The sequence below is a fragment of the Lissotriton helveticus genome, chromosome 10 (assembly GCF_964261635.1).
Source record: "Lissotriton helveticus chromosome 10, aLisHel1.1, whole genome shotgun sequence".
NCBI classification, from domain to species: domain Eukaryota; kingdom Metazoa; phylum Chordata; class Amphibia; order Caudata; family Salamandridae; genus Lissotriton; species Lissotriton helveticus.
In genome coordinates, this window is record NC_136071.1 from 140,200,128 (window position 1) to 140,218,360 (window position 18,233).

The window sequence follows — 18,233 nt, forward strand, 5'->3', positions numbered from 1 at the left end:
GGAGAAGTTGCTCAGGTAACTGGAAACCAAGTACATCTTAGAGCTCGACACTAAGGCTCCCAGAGGGCTCAACATTTACGATGATTTACATCACTACCTCTAAGCAAATCATGATCCCCTCTAGTAGTAGAATTGGCCTTTCTACCTATCTATCTTGTGATGATTGGGTCTGCCACTAGCAACATCAATGCTGAAATTTAATTCCTTTTTAGATACATTTTTGTACTGGAGTTTTAAGATATTTATTCTGGGTTTAGTTTTATGTCTCCATCTGGTGTCCTGTATTTAGCTGTTTTACCATGAATTTATATTGTATTTTATGAACTTACGGTTTTATACTATTTATTGGCGCCATTTGCACAGACATGATCTAACTTTCTTTAAATCTCTTGATTTATTGGTCCAGTTTTGGATTTAACCTGTAAACAAGATAACCTTCTTTCCACTAGATCAAAGATTCATTTGTGATGACAATAAGATACAGACGGTTGTAATTGTTATGACCACAATGACTTTAAGGGACCATTATAGGATTTGATATACAGTTTTCCCTGCTGCCCTTTTCCCACTTTTCCTAATCAGTTCCGGTAGAGAACTGTAATTTCCCGGCTGGGAATATATGAGCACTTTATTATTTTAAAGCACTTTCACACTTAGCACTTTAGTTTGTCATGAATACGACTTGGGTATAGTGGAGACGTATAAATAAAAATATAGATTGACTAGATAATTATATAGATGTTAATTGATTTAGATCATGGCCGACAATGTACATAGGGAAATAATTTTCAATCGATCTGTATTATGCAGTGATTTTTAAAATTACAATCAAATTTACTCAAGATTGAAATGTGACTTCAATATGGAACAATTTTCTATTTTGTATAATTATTTTCGGCTGTGATGATTGATTTTCTCTCTTTTGATACAGTTATATGAAATCAATATTTTTCCTGCAATTGTAAAATGTAAACAAGATGTTTTTATAAATTTTTACAAATGTATTTGAATGTTTTGAGTAACTGTTCAAAAGGGACCCATTCATAATAGTCTGTCTTCCAAAACTCAACCTTTTGAATATAAGTCTGGTAATTATGTTGATCAAAGGTCACATGACAACTGTTATTTTCATTGGTAGTTATTTGTTTTAAAAAAAACTGTTGGGAACTAATCACTTTCATCTGGTGAGCAAGGCGACCGAGTTCGCCGAAACGCTTCGGATTGAGGCACTTACGATTCACTTTATAATGCAATAAAAAGAATTCTGCTACAAGCGAAATCCTGATTGGAGTGTCCGTTTTCTCCCTTGGGGGTACTGTTCAGTATCCCGTTGGAAGCATTTGTTTGATATATATATATATATATATTCCATGATGAAAATAAATCAAGAGAGCTCTGTCTCTCGAAACGCGTTACATTGGAATAAAGACCTGCTAGAACTTACAACTGAGAGCTCGCTGTTATTTATTTTCGTCATGGAATACAAATTGCCGGCTGCGGCTCTACCAGCTTCTGCACGCCACTAGACGAATGGCGGATTTCCTGGGAGGAGCTGGAACTAGGAAATACATACATACATATATATATATATATATATATATATATATATACACACACACACACACACACACACACACACACACACACACACACACTCAATATTACAGCTACCTTTTCTTATATTAAATTAAGGCTACATTATAAAACTCCCAGAAATACGAATAAATAAAATCTATAAGTGCACAACCTAAAAATCACTGAAATTCTGTTATAGATAACTGCATAAACTAGAACTTAGGCCCCTTCCATATGCTGCTCATGACGTCACACAATACATCATTGATGGCATCTCAAATTACATCATCAATGACATTACTGATATTTCACCAAAGCTGCAACCTGAGTGCAGAGCTTGCATCAACCACAGTTCCACCTAACCCGGCTGTGTGTAAGTGGCTACGGGTGCAAAGGCTGCATCCATGTGCTGAACCATGCCCTAATCATTTGAACTAACTGTATAGTTGCAGCAGAATTGTCCCCAGGAGAATTAACATGGAATAAGCACTCAAGGATTAGGCCAATGTGCTTGCAAACTTTGGGAACACCAAAGTTATTAAATATAAAGGAAAATGTCACTCCTGTACAGGCAGTGATGTAAGTATACTATACTAAATTCCATAAATGTTTACGTATTCATAAAGCTATATAGTATATTGGCTATTGGACAAAATAAAGAACCATACTGCGTAGTATGGAAAATATAACAAGGAGCCCTATGAAATATGGATAATCTTTCATGGTTACTGGAGAAATATGGATTTACACACCATAATGACAACTCAAAAAACTATCCTGCACAGCTTTGCTGGCTTTGCAAAACGGTCATTTTTTTGTGTTATCAGCCAAGTGAGTGCCAACCGACTCAGAACACATGCCATGCTTGATCCTGGTGTCGGACCGTTTCCAGCACGTGAGGGATCTGTTTGTAAGAATCTCATAATCGTGTATTACGACTTAGAATATCATTATCTTACTTCCTGGAATTACAATTATTATGCATATTAGTTCTCTTTTCAGATCCTATATAAAGATTCCTTTGGATACTACTAATAGTACTATTATTAGTACCCTTTGTATGTCTTGCACTAGAGTTACATAGTATTGGTCAGCAGATACTGAAACTATTTTTTTCGTTTGCACACAGGATCAAACTGTGGCCTTAAAACCCATTTCACAAATGGCCCACTAAAAGCATGACTTGCTACCTTTGATTTAACTAAGTTATCATCGACTTAATGCTTCAGAATTTTTTTAAGTTCATGAATTTTATTACTATTCCTGGTTGTTAAACATTAACCATGTTGAACTGAGGTTTGTTGTTGCCAAAGACTTGTGGACGACTCTCAATTTTTAGCCTCACAATACATTTTTGGTTTATACCTACTTATGCAGATCCAGTTTTTCACAATGTCAGAAGGTGAACAACCTTGAGTCCAGTGAAAAATGCACAGACAATAGCTTGAACTACACCCAGTGCTTTGTTCAAATCCCTTGCACTAGGCTGAGGTGTCATTTCTGTTAATTATGCACCTTTTAACTAAGAGGAGCTGGGTATTTGGCTCCTTGTTGGAGGTCTCATTTAAAGACTGCTATTCCAGGAAGCCTTTAGCATGCAATCCTATGTCTTCACACAAATGAGAACAGAAGCATGTCACTACCTGCACGTTATTGTGTCAAGATATTCACAATGATAATGTTTAGGATCTTGGAACCAGCATGAAATACCATCAAAGCAACAAAAACAACTTTGAAGCTAAAACACATGTTCTGGATTGTCGACATATTTTTTTAAAATACCTTTGTTTTGACTCCAGTATATATGCATTTAAGCATCATCTGTAGTAAAACAAAGACGGAGAAATGAGGACTCAAACAGACTGCCAAAAATGAATTGCCCCAGAAGACTAGTGACTCCAGGGGTAAGTAGCCTATTGGCTATTACCCTACAACCCAGCAATGCCCCTAAATCTAGCATTTAGGGGAGCCCCTGGCACCAGAAAATCAGACTCCTGCAGACCTAAGAGGAAGAAGGACACCGACGAGCTGTGGATAAGCAACTGACTTGGCGCCAACCCTGCTGGCCTGTTTGCTGCTCCCACCAGATTATGCAAAACTCATCTTATCCTGCAGCTGCTGTGCCTCCAAAAGCCTGGGAGGACTGCCTGCCTTCAAGAAAGACTCAGGAAATTCCATGGAGCAGCAGAGCTGCTTCCCTGCATCCTGCAGGCACACTAAAAGAACTGCGAGGTCACAAACCTGACACAGGAAAGCACCACTGCAACCGTGCCCCCTTGCCCGAGTTGAAGAGGGCCAACGAGCCAGTGTGGTCCCTCGACCCTCCAGAGACAATGCCCACCTTGGCTTTGTCCACAGTGGAATCACCGATGCCGCCTGCAGGCTTTTTTTGAAGGCCCCCTCTACCACAAGTGCCTCTAGTGACGAAAACCGAAACCTCAGCACACCTCTGTACCCGGCTGACCTGGCCTGAGGAGAAGAGGACCAGAGGTGTCCCCACATCCCTGAGCATCGTCAGACCGGAGTTCTCTTGTTGGTTCAGACTGACTGGTCGTGCAACCCCAGCTTGCAGCTTTTCAGCAACCAGACTTCTCCATTAAAGTGAATGAGAGACCCGACGCCGGAACACATCTCTGTACCCAGACACCACAGAGCCTCCAGAGTAACCTGTTGGTGTGACCTTGGTCCTTGCCCCATACTTACCTTAAGTCCAGGAGACTGGTGTCGTAAGTCGCTGTTAAGTCCCCGAAAGCAGTACATGTTTTTCCCTCATTGAGTAACATTGGTCACCAATGCAGAAAATGCACCCGGCTGCCCTAGTACCGCCTGAGGTGACCCGTTGATGCTGCCCGTTGATGCTGCCTTGGACCTTGCCCTATAATTAGCTTAAGCTCAGGAGATTGGTTGCGTAAGTTTCTGTGAAATACCTGTATGCAATGTATGTCTTCCTCCATTACTGCTTCAGAAATTGCTCCGTGTCCATTTTTTAAAACTGCAAAAATGAATCCTCAAAAACTACTTACCTAATTCCGATGATCTTGGCATCTAAATTCATATAAATCATGTGTTATTTTTATAAAGTGGTGTCGGATTTCTTTATTGAGTGTGGTCTCAGTTACTGCCTATGTGTGCAATAAATGCTTAGCACTATCCTCTTACATGCTTAGCTGCTCGCCCACACTACCACAAAAGAGAGCATTGGGGTGTGATTTGTGCCTTTGTAATTCCTTTGGGGTTTGCCTTAAGTCTTTACACAGTGTACCTGTTTATCATCCACTATATAAAGAGCCAGCACCCCACACACACCGATTCACTCAGTGCCACTCATTACGATTCACTCAGTCTCACTCTAGTTTACTCATTCTAGCACAGTCTCACTCAATCTCACTCCAACACACTCAGTGTCACTCATTCTGACTCTGTGTCACTCATGATCTGTCAATCTAACTCATTTTCACTCAGGCTCACTCACCCAGTCTCACTCATTCTCACTCTGACTCACTATGTCTCACTCATTCTCTGACTCACTCACACTGTGGCTCATTTAGTATCAAACACAGTAATACTAAGTTATGGTTACTGTAATTCTCCCTCCCTCTCATTCACTGTCACTCGTATTCACTCTTCCTATCACTCAATCTCATGCACTCTGGCTCACCGATTCACTGACTCTCTGTCACTCACACATTCGGAAATAATCACATATGCACATGTTGTCTCACAGACACACACTCTCACCCTAACACACAAATAATGTAAACGTTCCTGTTACTTAGCTTGCTGCCTGCAGAGGCCCCATTTAGATTCCTGCTACTTCTCTCTAGAGCATGAAACTGAAACCTTGAATCTGCGCAGTCGCAGATTTGAAGTGTCAGTCACTGCTCTTTTACCCCCACCCTTTCCCAACTCTGTAACAAGTTGGGAAAGGGTGGGGTGACAGGCTGAGCTAGGTATAGTGATAACCACTGCAGGGCTTAAACCTGCAGCACCCATGGCTACCTTTAGCTCTGACGCATTTGGATGTCACAGATGGGGAGTCACGGAGGCGTGCCAGGGCCCTGAGGCCAGGACAGAGTGTTTTACTCTCTCTGATGCCTGGTGTGCTTGTGCCAGCCATCAGACAATATCACAAACAGTCTCAAGCTCTTGATGGATGGCTTTTTTTTTACCAAGAGTGAATAATACAGTATTATTAACTCTTGCTACAATAAAAATTGGCCAGAAAGCTAGGAAACAAAAGGAGTTAGGCCCATAAGGACAGGTGGGAAGGCTGGACCTTATCTTAAGCGAAAACACCAAAAACTTTGCCTAGCCACCTACATTTAGATCCACATTTTATGGAAAGTTGAAAACGCTCACTGTCAAATTCAACGAGGTACTTTTATTTATACCAAACAATTTTTCAATTTTATCAAAATTTATCGAAGAAGGTACAACAAAACACACAAAGACACTTATCTATTATACATATTTACACTCTACAAAAATATGTGACATGTGATCAATAACTAGTGAACATTTTTACAACAATACAGAACAATATTGACATGTGTGAATAAATAAACCATAAAGGGAAATGGTGGAGAAAGAAAAATACCACAGACAATTTATGAATAATTCTACCGCCAGCAGTTGCTGGTCAAAAGGACTAATTTCCAATATTATCCTTTCTAACTAGCCGACGCGTTTCGAATCCAGTACATGATTTTCTGGAGTCTCATCAGGGCACAATTAGTCTGTCTGTTGAGAACAATTAAAAAAAGGAGTGTGAGTTACTTTAACTTATAGACTCGCCTTCTCGTTATGTGGCACTCATACTGGAGTAAACCTACCAGAATTAAGGACGAAGTTGATTCAGGGGACAAAGCACGCTGAGTCTGGCTATGTGGGACTGGGCTTCTGAGGGTACAGTCAAGGAAAGACAATGGGCCACCTGAAAAAATCAGAACAGTAAGCAAATACCCTCGTGTGTATTTGCGCACAATATTTGAATGATCTATAAGCAAAATACCTTCATTGATTTGAGGGGGGGGCCCTGGCGACAATCGCCGTTCTAGCTTAGTGTCCTGTCTAATGTTCTCAGGAGAAAGGGGTCGTCGGCGCTGAAACCAAGAGAAAACAAGAAAAAAGGGTTTTGGTATATTTTCTCTTTATAAAAAAAGGGTAACCCCTAAAAATCGGGTTTTAGCTCGTGGCATACCTTTTATTTGCACCGTTCGCAAGTGGCTTCTTCACGTGTCAAGCTTGCAAGAAATTGATTACTCTAGGTCCGGTTGGTTAAAGCTTCCGCTGTGAATAAACGCGGGACAGTAATGTTTCTGAAATTCTTTAAGCGCGCGTGTGTTATTCGACAAAGCTGAACGCGGCAAATTCCACGTACCTGTATCAGCCTCAGCCCCAGTCTACGATGTGCTACAGGTGAACAATGCCGAACCCGGAAGTGTTAGCCTGAGTGGTTAACTCATTAGAGTAACTATTGCTTATGGGAATTGTAGGTTGCACTACTTAAGTATCTAATACAGAAATTGATTGGAAGAGACAGTTAGAGACGAGCAGAGCCTCCCAAATGTTGTTTATGTAGTCCAATGCCCTTGCGAAAAGATTTACATCGGCAAAACTATGCAACAGGTAAACACTCGGATATGCCAACACAGGTCAAGAATAAAAAATAAGATCATGACTGCTCCAATGGTCGAACATTTCCTAACAGCAAAACATGATGAAAACGACCTGAGATGGACTGTGCTACACACCATCCGCCCCTCAAATCGTAATGTGGATATAGACAAAATGCTTCTTAAAAAAGAGGCATATTTGATCCTGAAGTTTAATAGTGTACAGAAGGGGCTTAACAGTCTATCTGAAATTGCTAGATTGTAAACAACGTCCATTGCCTTGGCGCCTCGCAGCGACCTGGGAGGCTCTGCTCGTCTCTAACTGTCTCTTCCAATCAATTTCTGTATTAGATACTTAAGTAGTGCAACCTTAATTCATTTGCGCAAACTCCGCTTCGGGTTTTGCACAACCGGCATTTGCTTAGATAATAAACTACAATTCCCATAAGCAATAGTTACTCTAATGAGTTAACCACTCAGGCTAACACTTCCGGGTTCGGCATTGTTCACCTGTAGCACATCGTAGACTGGGGCTGAGGCTGATACAGGTACGTGGAATTTGCCGCGTTCAGCTTTGTCGAATAACACACGCGCGCTTAAAGAATTTCAGAAACATTACTGTCCCGCGTTTATTCACAGCGGAAGCTTTAACCAACCAGACCTAGAGTAATCAATTTCTTGCAAGCTTGACACGTGAAGAAGCCACTTGCGAACGGTGCAAATAAAAGGTATGCCACGAGCTAAAACCCGATTTTTAGGGGTTACCCTTTTTTTATAAAGAGAAAATATACCAAAACCCTTTTTTCTTGTTTTCTCTTGGTTTCAGCGCCGACGACCCCTTTCTCCTGAGAACATTAGACAGGACACTAAGCTAGAACGGCGATTGTCGCCAGGGCCCCCCCCTCAAATCAATGAAGGTATTTTGCTTATAGATCATTCAAATATTGTGCGCAAATACACACGAGGGTATTTGCTTACTGTTCTGATTTTTTCAGGTGGCCCATTGTCTTTCCTTGACTGTACCCTCAGAAGCCCAGTCCCACATAGCCAGACTCAGCGTGCTTTGTCCCCTGAATCAACTTCGTCCTTAATTCTGGTAGGTTTACTCCAGTATGAGTGCCACATAACGAGAAGGTGAGTCTATAAGTTAAAGTAACTCACACTCCTTTTTTTAATTGTTCTCAACAGACAGACTAATTGTGCCCTGATGAGACTCCAGAAAATCGTGTACTGGATTCGAAACGCGTCGGCTAGTTAGAAAGGATAATATTGGAAATTAGTCCTTTTGACCAGCAACTGCTGGCGGTAGAATTATTCATAAATTGTCTGTGGTATTTTTCTTTCTCCACCATTTCCCTTTATGGTTTATTTATTCACACATGTCAATATTGTTCTGTATTGTTGTAAAAATTTTCACTAGTTATTGATCACATGTCACATATTTTTGTAGAGTGTAAATATGTATAATAGATAAGTGTCTTTGTGTGTTTTGTTGTACCTTCTTCGATAAATTTTGATAAAATTGAAAAATTGTTTGGTATAAATAAAAGTACCTCGTTGAATTTGACAGTGAGCGTTTTCAACTTTCCATAAAATGTGGATCTAAATGTAGGTGGCTAGGCAAAGTTTTTGGTGTTTTCGCAGAAAGCTAGGAAGGCATAGCCCTGGAGCCCATAAGGAGGAGCCACCACTGGGAGTTGGGGCTGGTGTTGTTTGCCTCGAATATCCCGGGATCCGTCCTTCTATAGCTCTGCAAACTGGGCCAAGTACAACCCTTTCAGACCCTCAGTAGAAGCAATGGAGAGCAGTCACAGTCTTCCCAGAGAAGCTAAAGTGGGGGTGCAACAAGCTAAGGACTCAACAAACACCCAACAGCGTAATAACGGATTGCCAGCCCAGTGCTTGTCGTTATAAAAAGGGACTTGAATACACAGTACTACACACCACAGGATGCAGGTGCTGTGAGTCATTGGCATGGGGCCACACTGAACGTTTGTACCAGTTCTCCTTTCATGTGTCCTTCTCAGACTGACTTCCAGACTCAGCCTTTGTGTAGAGTGATGTTCCTTACAGCAGGGTTGTCTCCAGATTGGAGGGCAGTTACAAAACACAAAAAGATGACCTTAAGGAAAGGACCATTCGTTCTCTGGACAACAAGGGCTGCAGTCCAACCACAACCTCCACTATCCACCGAATGGCAGGGCTCAAGAAAATAAACCAGCAGCCCTTTTTGGCAAAAAGGGCTTAATCAAATTCCCAAGGGAAGCTCTGTCTTCTTTTCTCCCATTTCAGTGCCTAGGCCGCACAGTCTTCATAATGTCAACAATACACTCCAGTTGTCTGGAAAAGAAGCCTCATCTTAATCTTAAGCATATGGAGTCCACAAGCCTCCTTCATTCTGATTCACTCACAGACCTTCCTTTTATGTAGTACACAAGCCACACACATACACACAAGCAAAAGTGCACTGGGACTTTGGCACTAGGATCCAGGTGAGTTTGTAGCAGCATAGCTATAAATGAGTAAGCCGGTAGGCTCCCACTTGTGTGACACAGAAAATAAGGGCTGGTTCCAACCACTGATTCACTAAAACAAGGTATGCTACCACCATAAACCTACATGCTAACTTCTAATGTGGATGGTAGCCTGCTGTCCCAAAGCAGAAAGAGCTTGGTGCACCCCTTGGAGTCTAAAACAGGTCCAGAATCTCACTCTTTTTAAAGGATACATGTAGGCCTCCATGCACACACTAGATCAGCATGAGGCTGGTGCCAAAAATTTAAAAAACAGGATTCCAGATACTCACAGTTCGATTCCGAGGGCAGGGGTCACAACTGTTCACCAGAGTGGACATTCCCGTCCCAACAACAGTTTTATAAATCGGCCTTTCAACTAACACAACAGAATACGGCTGTAACTTTCCCAGAGGAGCAATGTGGAAAGTTTTGTATTACACATGCCTTGGGGCAACCACGCAACAATATTATGAATCATAAATGTACAGCAGTTTGTTGTAGGTAAGCCACAAAACTACATTTTGATCCCTGTTGACTGCATACAAGAATCAACTTTAAAGTCCTCCATACCACACTAGGCTGATTGGGAAAAGAACTGGGAAACCTGCACAAATACCCTGCTATGTGCTGATCAGTATTATATGTGCTTTGTAACTGTACATCTGATCAGCCACCTAGCTTTCAAATAGCTTATAAATTATCCACAGATATATAGAACCATAGGAATTCAGGGTCCTTCGAGTGTGTAAGTATTATAACCATAAACCAATGAAAGAAAAAGTACTTGTGTTTGTACAATTCTGATATCCAAACAAATTTGACTTGCCTAAAGCTAAACCACATGCAAATGATAGTCGGGACTGAAACAAATTAGATAGGTACACTATCCTTCTCTAATGGTTCTCTTGCATAAGTACAGCACACTGAAGTGACTGAAAAGTGTTGTGTGGAGTTATATATATATATTTTTTTTTAATCAAGGTACTTTAAGTTTTCAGGTTGAAAACTGTTTTCAGTTGCAGGCATGATGCATAAAGAAAAAGTAACCTCTTTTCCGTTTAAATTAACTCTTCTCACCAGAGCATTGTTTACCTGTCACAGTGGTACCCTGTCCTGGAGGGACATTCTTGGATTCTTCAGGTTTGTTCTCCTTCCCAGTTGGGCTTGGGCTGATGTTGATGGTCACCTTCGGGTTCACTATGCTGGAGTTAGGGTTCTTCGGAACAGCAGTACCCACTGAGTCACTCACAGGCAGCTTGTCTCTTGAATCCGCAGCCCTGCTGGAAGGTGGATAAACCAATAATAATAATTATATTGTACAGAATACTGGTGACCGTTTGCCCTGCAGTAGCTCTCTGGTACAATACAGCTAGGCTTACCGAAATCTGCTGCAACATTTTCAGATTCCTCCAGCAAACTCTGGCAGGTTAGATCTGCAAAGCATGGACTTAAAAAATCCTCTAAATTGTGCAAAAGAGTAACATTGCTATTTAAATACTCACTTTCTGTGCCATTTAGGAAACAATGCACCATGCAGACAATTTTGGAGAAGGAAATTAGACTTCAAATAATTTTGAATGTTCCCAATTTTTTTCTGAATTTGTTTCTTACGTTTTGCTTTTGGATCATCAGCATGTATGTTTTGTTGAAAACCACAGTCTTAATTTCAAAATGTTGAAGTGAAAATTATAGGAAGGATTATGCCAGAAATCTGTTTCCTTCTCACTGTAAAGAATCCTCATTCCAACATGGCTTTTGTACCCACATCAGAGGGAAGACTGCCAGAAATCACACTGCACTAAAACCAAACTGAGATATTATGATGTATTTTTGTTTTTGAAGTTGAAGATTTCAAATAAGCTTAAATTCCAGCATGAAGCAAGACTCTTTATGCTTCTTAACATGCGCATATGCACCTAAGCAGGCTAACTGATTCACACAATTTAAAGCTCTGGATGTACACACAGTTGCCCAGGTCTAAATGTCTGGAGCAGATTTACAGCAAGATGGCAGAAAACTGTTAGTGTCTTAAAGAGGTCAAGTCAAAGGTGTGGACAAAGGGCATGAACAATAGACTCCTCCTTACCTGACAAAGGTTCTACCCGTGTGCATAATGCAACAAATCATGTTGTCTTGTTTGACAGATCTTTCTTTAATTCCTTTGGTCAATGCAGCTGTGCATAGCATAAATGGGCAAATTAACAATATGAGGAATTCCAGCCCTATATGTTGACCGCGCCTTAAAAACTACATTTTTGCACTAAGAGGCTCTAAAACAAGGGAAATAGAATGCCTGAAACTCAAAACACACACACATAACCAACACATTCCATTTGCTCCTGCTGTAAAAATCATGAGGAGTCCAGGAGGACCAATAAATCCTTGGTAGGGACTGATGAGAACGGGAACGGTGTCGTTGATTCTCCATGGGAACTGCGACACCGTTCCCATGCTCATCAGTCTCTAAAGGATTTATCGGTTCTCCCGGACTCCTCATGGCAACTCGCCTCCATTTGGACATACCATGACTCATCCCATAAAACTAACAGCAAATTTGCTTGGACTCCGTGTGTCATATGCAAATTGCATTACCGTAGAGCCTACCAGAATTCTTGTGACGGGTAATTGCCTTAACTCCTCCATGCGGGACCAGTCATACTACCGCACCTTGGCATCCATCTCAAGCATCCATTGATATGTCCTAATGATGATGCCATTGTTCTGTTAAAGGACCGAAATGGACCTCCAGTACCTTGACACAATGTCATACTTTTATTACTAATATGAGCTATGGTGCTACCAGGTATGTTCTTTGGCCTAATCACTGAATTGCATTCTGGCCACTACACGTCAATGCCTGAGTTTTGCTCCTCTAATTCTTTGTTGTAAACTGTCCCACTTGTATGTTGTTTTTGTACTCTCTACATGAAAAGATTACGTCCACCTGGAGATATGAACATAGACATCCTTGTATTTCTATGTGAATTACAGTTATAATTTTATGTTGAGCGGGGCCATGGTTTCTTGAAAAATATAATTAGCAGGGAAGCATTGGCATAGAAATAGGACTATCAATCAATCAATCAGGGAATTGTAAGCGCGCTACTCACCCCTGAAGGTCTCAAGGGGCTGAGGTGGGCGGATGGGGGTGCGCACATCCGTTCAGCTAAAGAGCCAGGTCTTGAGGGTCTTCCTGAAGGTGTTCAGGGTGGGGGTGAGTCTGATGTCTGCCGGTAGCTCTTTCCAGGTTCTGGCTGCAATGTGGGAGAACAGTCTTCCGCCAGCTCTGGCTCTGTGGATGCGAGGGGTTTCAGCCAGTGCGAGGTTGGCAGATCGGAGGTTTCTTTTGGGTAAGAGGAAGTTTATTCTGTCGTTGAGGTATTTGGGTCTGTCGTTGTATAGGCATTTGTAGGCGTGAGTGAGGATTTTGAAGGTGATTCTCTTCTCCAGGGGGAGCCAGAATAGTCGAGTCTGCTGGTGATGAGTGAGTGGGTGACTGTCTTCCTTGACTCGGGGGGGATCCATCTGAAGGTCTTTTGAAGGATGCGGAGGGTGTTGAAGCAGCTGGAGGCGACAGCGTTGACCTATTGGTTCATGGTGAGTGATGAGTCGAGTACGATGCAGAGGTTTTTGGCATGGTCTGAGGGGGTAGGTGAGCTTTCGAGGGCAGTGGGCCACCAGGTGTTGCCTCCTGCTCAAGGGGGGGTTCCGAGGACAAGGACTTCTGACTTGTCAGCGTTGAGTTTTAGGCAGCTGTTGGTCATCCAGACTGCAACATCTTGCATTCCTTTCCGGAAGTTTAGTTTTGCGTTGGTGGGGTCTCTGGTGAGGGAGAGGATGAGCTGGGTGTCGTCGGCGTAGGAAACGATGTTGAGGTCGTGTTGTCGGACGATGGCTGCGAAGGGGGCCATGTAGATGTTGAAGAGGGACGGGCTCAGTGATGACCCCTATGAGACTCTACAGGTGATTTCCGTGGGGGCGGAGAGGAAGGGCAGTAGTCTGATCCTTTGGCTTCTTCCGGTGAGGAACGATCGGATACAGTCGTGGGTGGTTCCTTGTATGTCAGTATCGTGTAGTCTGGCAACTAGTGTGCGGTGAGAGATGGTGTTGAAAGCTGCAGTCAGGTCAAGGAGGATGAGGGCTGTGGAGTGGCCTTGGTCCAGGAGGGTGCGGATGTCGCCTGTGGCGGCGAGTAGGGCGGTCTAGGTGCTGTGGTTGTGCCTTAACCATTTCAATGTATCAGGACCTCTTCTATTTCCATGAACCACAGTGAAAATTAAAGAGTATTGCTCTCTCTACTTCCCAGTGTGCATGCTTGTTGAGCAATACAGTCTACAGCTGGGTAGACGGGAGAGATGATCAGAGGTTCCAGGTGGTAGTGGCAGCGCAAGCAAGGCCTGCCTTCTCTCCTGCCCACAGCACCTTCTCCGACACATTTTGAAAACTGGTACTTATTTTAGTTCAAACTAAGCGCTGCCTTGAAAATATCACAAAGGGATACCAGCTCACAATGTTCAACCACTCATGAACAATTTCAAGGATTGATCACATTTAGACCTAATGTTTACAGGCAGGAGATTCACCCAACTCTACTGCGCTATTCCCTCTCTGCAGATACTTTTACAAAATCAAAGCCAGACAGGAGATGGAACAGACGCAAAAGAAATTAAGCAATTCTGGAAAGTGCACAATGTAGTTTCAACAAATGCAGAACGTGCTGTGTCACTTCCACCAAAATGTACTATAGCACTGAAGAGGAATATGCATGAACTCGTAAATTTGAATAAAGGCCATATTTTATAAACAATGTGCATTGTTAATACTTCATTGATCAATTCAGATTAATCTATTTGATAACCTAACTCTTGTAAGAGGAAAAAGAGCACAGAAAAAAAACTATTAAATTATCCAACCCAGCAAGTAACAAATGACACACTAGGGCTTTAACACTAGAGTGTGAAACATATTATTGACTCTCAGAGCACTTCTTTTATTAGGATAAATAAGCTGGGAATTCTATTATTCAGTCAGAAATAAAAAAAAGAATGTGTTGTTCATGGTCCCTCGTTAGGCAAGTTCCAGTCTTGTTTTGACAAAAGAAAAAATCCAAGTGTGGAAAAAAGTACCAGTGGTGTCAGATTCTTCATTCAAATACATCTGGCAAACAAGGATAGAACCACAAGTGAATGCAAAATTGTATGCATGATCCAACATGCAAAAATCCCAAAACAGAGTCATGCAAACATGCCAGACTGTGCAAGCAGGGACAAAAAAAAAAGTTCCAGGCGTACACAATGTACATAAGACTCAGGCACCTGTGTCCAATATACTGTAAATGCATGCTAGCAAGCTCAATTTACACTGTCATCACTGACACACGGCACACAGATGTGCAAACAGGGATACAAACGTCAAAAGAATCTGGTGTAGGGGCAAGTAAATATACCTGACAGATCCTCTTCCTGCTCGCCACTCTCAACCAGTCCTGGACTTTTGGGCAGAAAGATGAGCTTTTAATCTTTCACTTCTAACATGCTAGTTCGTCATGCTTCTGTTTTCTTACATGAATGTGTTCAATAATGATACAACCCTACATTCCTGCAGTGAATAGAACATTAAGCTACCATTTATCTATTTGGAAGTCTGATCAACGTATAGTAGGATAGTCTCATTTCTATTTCCTTGGTCCCTGAAGTCTAAGAAGGCGTAGAAATAGAGAACAAACTGTAGTTAATGTCTGCATTTTACACCCTGTGATTGGCCTAGTCAACATGAGGATTTCAGTGCGGGCAATCATTTTGTTTATGATGCTACATATGTAAAAAGAAGTGAAAGAAAACACTCGGAAAATTTGATTCTGGACCAAAATTTGCTTTGGACAGAGAACCCCATTTGGCTGCTGTATCAGTGATGCCTGCAAACAGTTTCAGGTGATGAAGTATAGTGAGTTGGTCACTGTATCGAAGAGGGTAGGACACTCCAGCGAGTTTACCGTAGCCAGGCAACCTTTATCCACTACATTTTACAGGTCATCCCAGTTCTTTTATATTCGGAATTCTTATCCCCGGATGGGAAAGAATCCAGACCGGTAAAGAAGCCGATAGCTTAAAAGTGTAAAGATGGCTTCGGAGCTGCAGCCATGGTCATCTTCTGATTTCTTAGCTGAGGATGTCATGCAAAAGGCAAATATCTACTATTTCCGGCTGCGATCAGTTGTATTTTCCTTTGTTAAATGAAGATGTAATGAGGTCTTTTTCAAAGCATGCAGACATGATCTTTCAGCAGAGAAGCATTCATGATGACACCAAGTAGGTGGAAAGTGTTTAGACAAATGTCACAACAGCGTTCTAGTGTTAGCCCTGTGAGTGCGGTAAAAGCTAGATACCTCTGGAAGAATTATTAAAGAGCTTGCAAGTATGTGGACACTTATTTCTCTTCAAAATTGAAGCAACCATATCAGATTGTTTGCAAAATACTTTATACTCTAAAAAAGGTCACTACTGCATTACCAGATGGTTACAGCTTTAAATATTCAACTTATATGGGATAATACATTAGATCCAGGATTTAACTAAATTCTTGTCCCAGAGAATCCGAGCATCCAGAGATCAAGCGAAGAGTATCATCTCTGGCAACAACCACTATCACGGCATGGTGTTGAAGCCATTATTCCACATCCCCTCTCAAAAACAGGCCCACTTGCATCAGAAAAGCGAACACAGGCATCTGCAAAACGACATATGAGCAAATTAAGGTAGGGTGCGTCTGCTAGTTTAAAGGGTTTCAATTGACAAACTCAGTAAAAATTGTGGCTTATCCAGAGTGCCTTCTGTTTTGCATAAATTATTGGTTACTCTTAGGCTTCCAAGCGCCACTGCTTCATTCCTGCTGAATAGCCTGCTCGTGTATGATCTATATGGCACTCTTTAGACAAGGTTATTAAGAGATTTTACTATATTCCTGGAGGGATTTGGAGCCATCTTACTTATCCAAAACACTTAGCGTGGTAAATACTTGCGTTTCTTAGTGGAATCCGAGGATGATGCACTGGTAATCCATTGTTTAAAGACTGCGTGAATACAGACAGCTGAGCCGGCTGAACTGTAGAGTTACTGTAGATCGATTTGTTTCACTTGCATTTATTTATGACCAAGAGGGAAGTTTATGTTTCGGTCTTTATTCGGTTTTGGATAATGTGGATGTCTATATGCTTCCGAGCAGTTTTGTTTCACCAGCCATCTTATAACCGTGATATTTGTGCATAATGACAAATGCTCATAAGACAATCAGGCATAATTCATAGAAATTAGTTTATCTTGATTTCGTAGAAACTCCACTTTGAAACGTGCTAGGATTATTGCTCCATTTTGAAACAAATATATATTTGTCCATCAGTTTGATTTGGCAACGAAGGTAAATAAAGATAAAACTATTCTGCCAACAAGAATTAAAACTCAAATTCTCAGCAAAAGAGTAAGCTTTTCTCCTGCTTCTACTCAAAGACAATAACCCATAGGCAGCCACTGATGGGAAGTGTAATACAGATAAAGACGGCTCTTGTTGGGGTGTGGTTTTGGACAAGGTGAGCCATCACACATCTTTACTCAGTGTGACAGATTTGCAGTTAAAGGATAAAGTCCAATGTCAACTCCAAATTTGGTGTCCACAGCGAACAGTCTGGGATTTATTGTGCAGTCTACAGAAGGGCACAGAAACAGCACGGAAGCACCAAAAGTGTTCCAATGCACACAATTACAATGAAACACGTATTTACATACTTCCCATGACAGCATCTTACTAAAGCCAATTACTGGACCTGATTGACTGGTTTATCACAGAAGTCCAAAGTGCAAATCAACCACCATTCACTGTTGCGTCGTTCTAATCAATTCTCAATCTGTGAGACTGCACTAAGTCAAGGTTTCCCAGGTTTATGATCAGCAGCACAGGAGGAAGTGGGGCATAAAAATGCACAACAGCATTAGTTAGTATATGCATGTTGTAATATGATGTGAATTATTTGTGTATTCCCAGTGCTGTTGTTCTATATTGTTCTATAAGGTCACGCAATACTTTGATCTTAGGGGCAAAGTAAATCAGTAACAGATCTGCATTGTTGGCTCCTGTTCCCGTGATGCCGGGAACCTTTTTCCTTCTTGAAGGCGGGTGTAGTGTTTGACTTCACCTGAGGTAAAGTTTAACTTCGCCCAACTACTATTCCCAGCAGGCAGATATACCACCCAAGAGGACAGGATATCGGACTGCGGGGAATAGGTGTCTCTGCTGTCCTGAGAGGCAGGGGAGAGAAAATATTGGCAGCTATTGTTCTCATTGTGCATTAGAAGCATGCAATGGGATGTTTGCGGATAGGGACTCACTTTAAGAAATAGTAAGCTGCTCTCCTGCATCAGGCTCGCAGCCCTAGGCAGCTCCAGAAACATTCCAGCAGGGCACACATCTCCATACTTTAAAAAAAACATGTCTACCATCTTTGCACTTTATAAAGCCAAAGATGTTATTAAATAAA

The 18,233-nt window shown here is 41.7% G+C and overlaps 1 protein-coding gene across 3 annotated transcripts in view; it reads right to left on the bottom strand.

Moving 5' to 3' along the window:
- MICALL2 (MICAL like 2) overlaps positions 1 to 18,233 on the bottom strand; it is a 189,722-nt gene that overhangs the window by 44,543 nt on the left and 126,946 nt on the right. For 2 of the 3 annotated variants that reach the window (XM_078664948.1, XM_078664949.1), the window contains exon 9: positions 10,799 to 10,986. In XM_078664948.1, coding sequence (XP_078521074.1) covers positions 10,799 to 10,986 — 188 coding nt within the window. The remainder of the gene's footprint in view (positions 1 to 10,798; positions 10,987 to 18,233) is intronic. The other variant, XM_078664950.1, reaches the window with a different exon arrangement.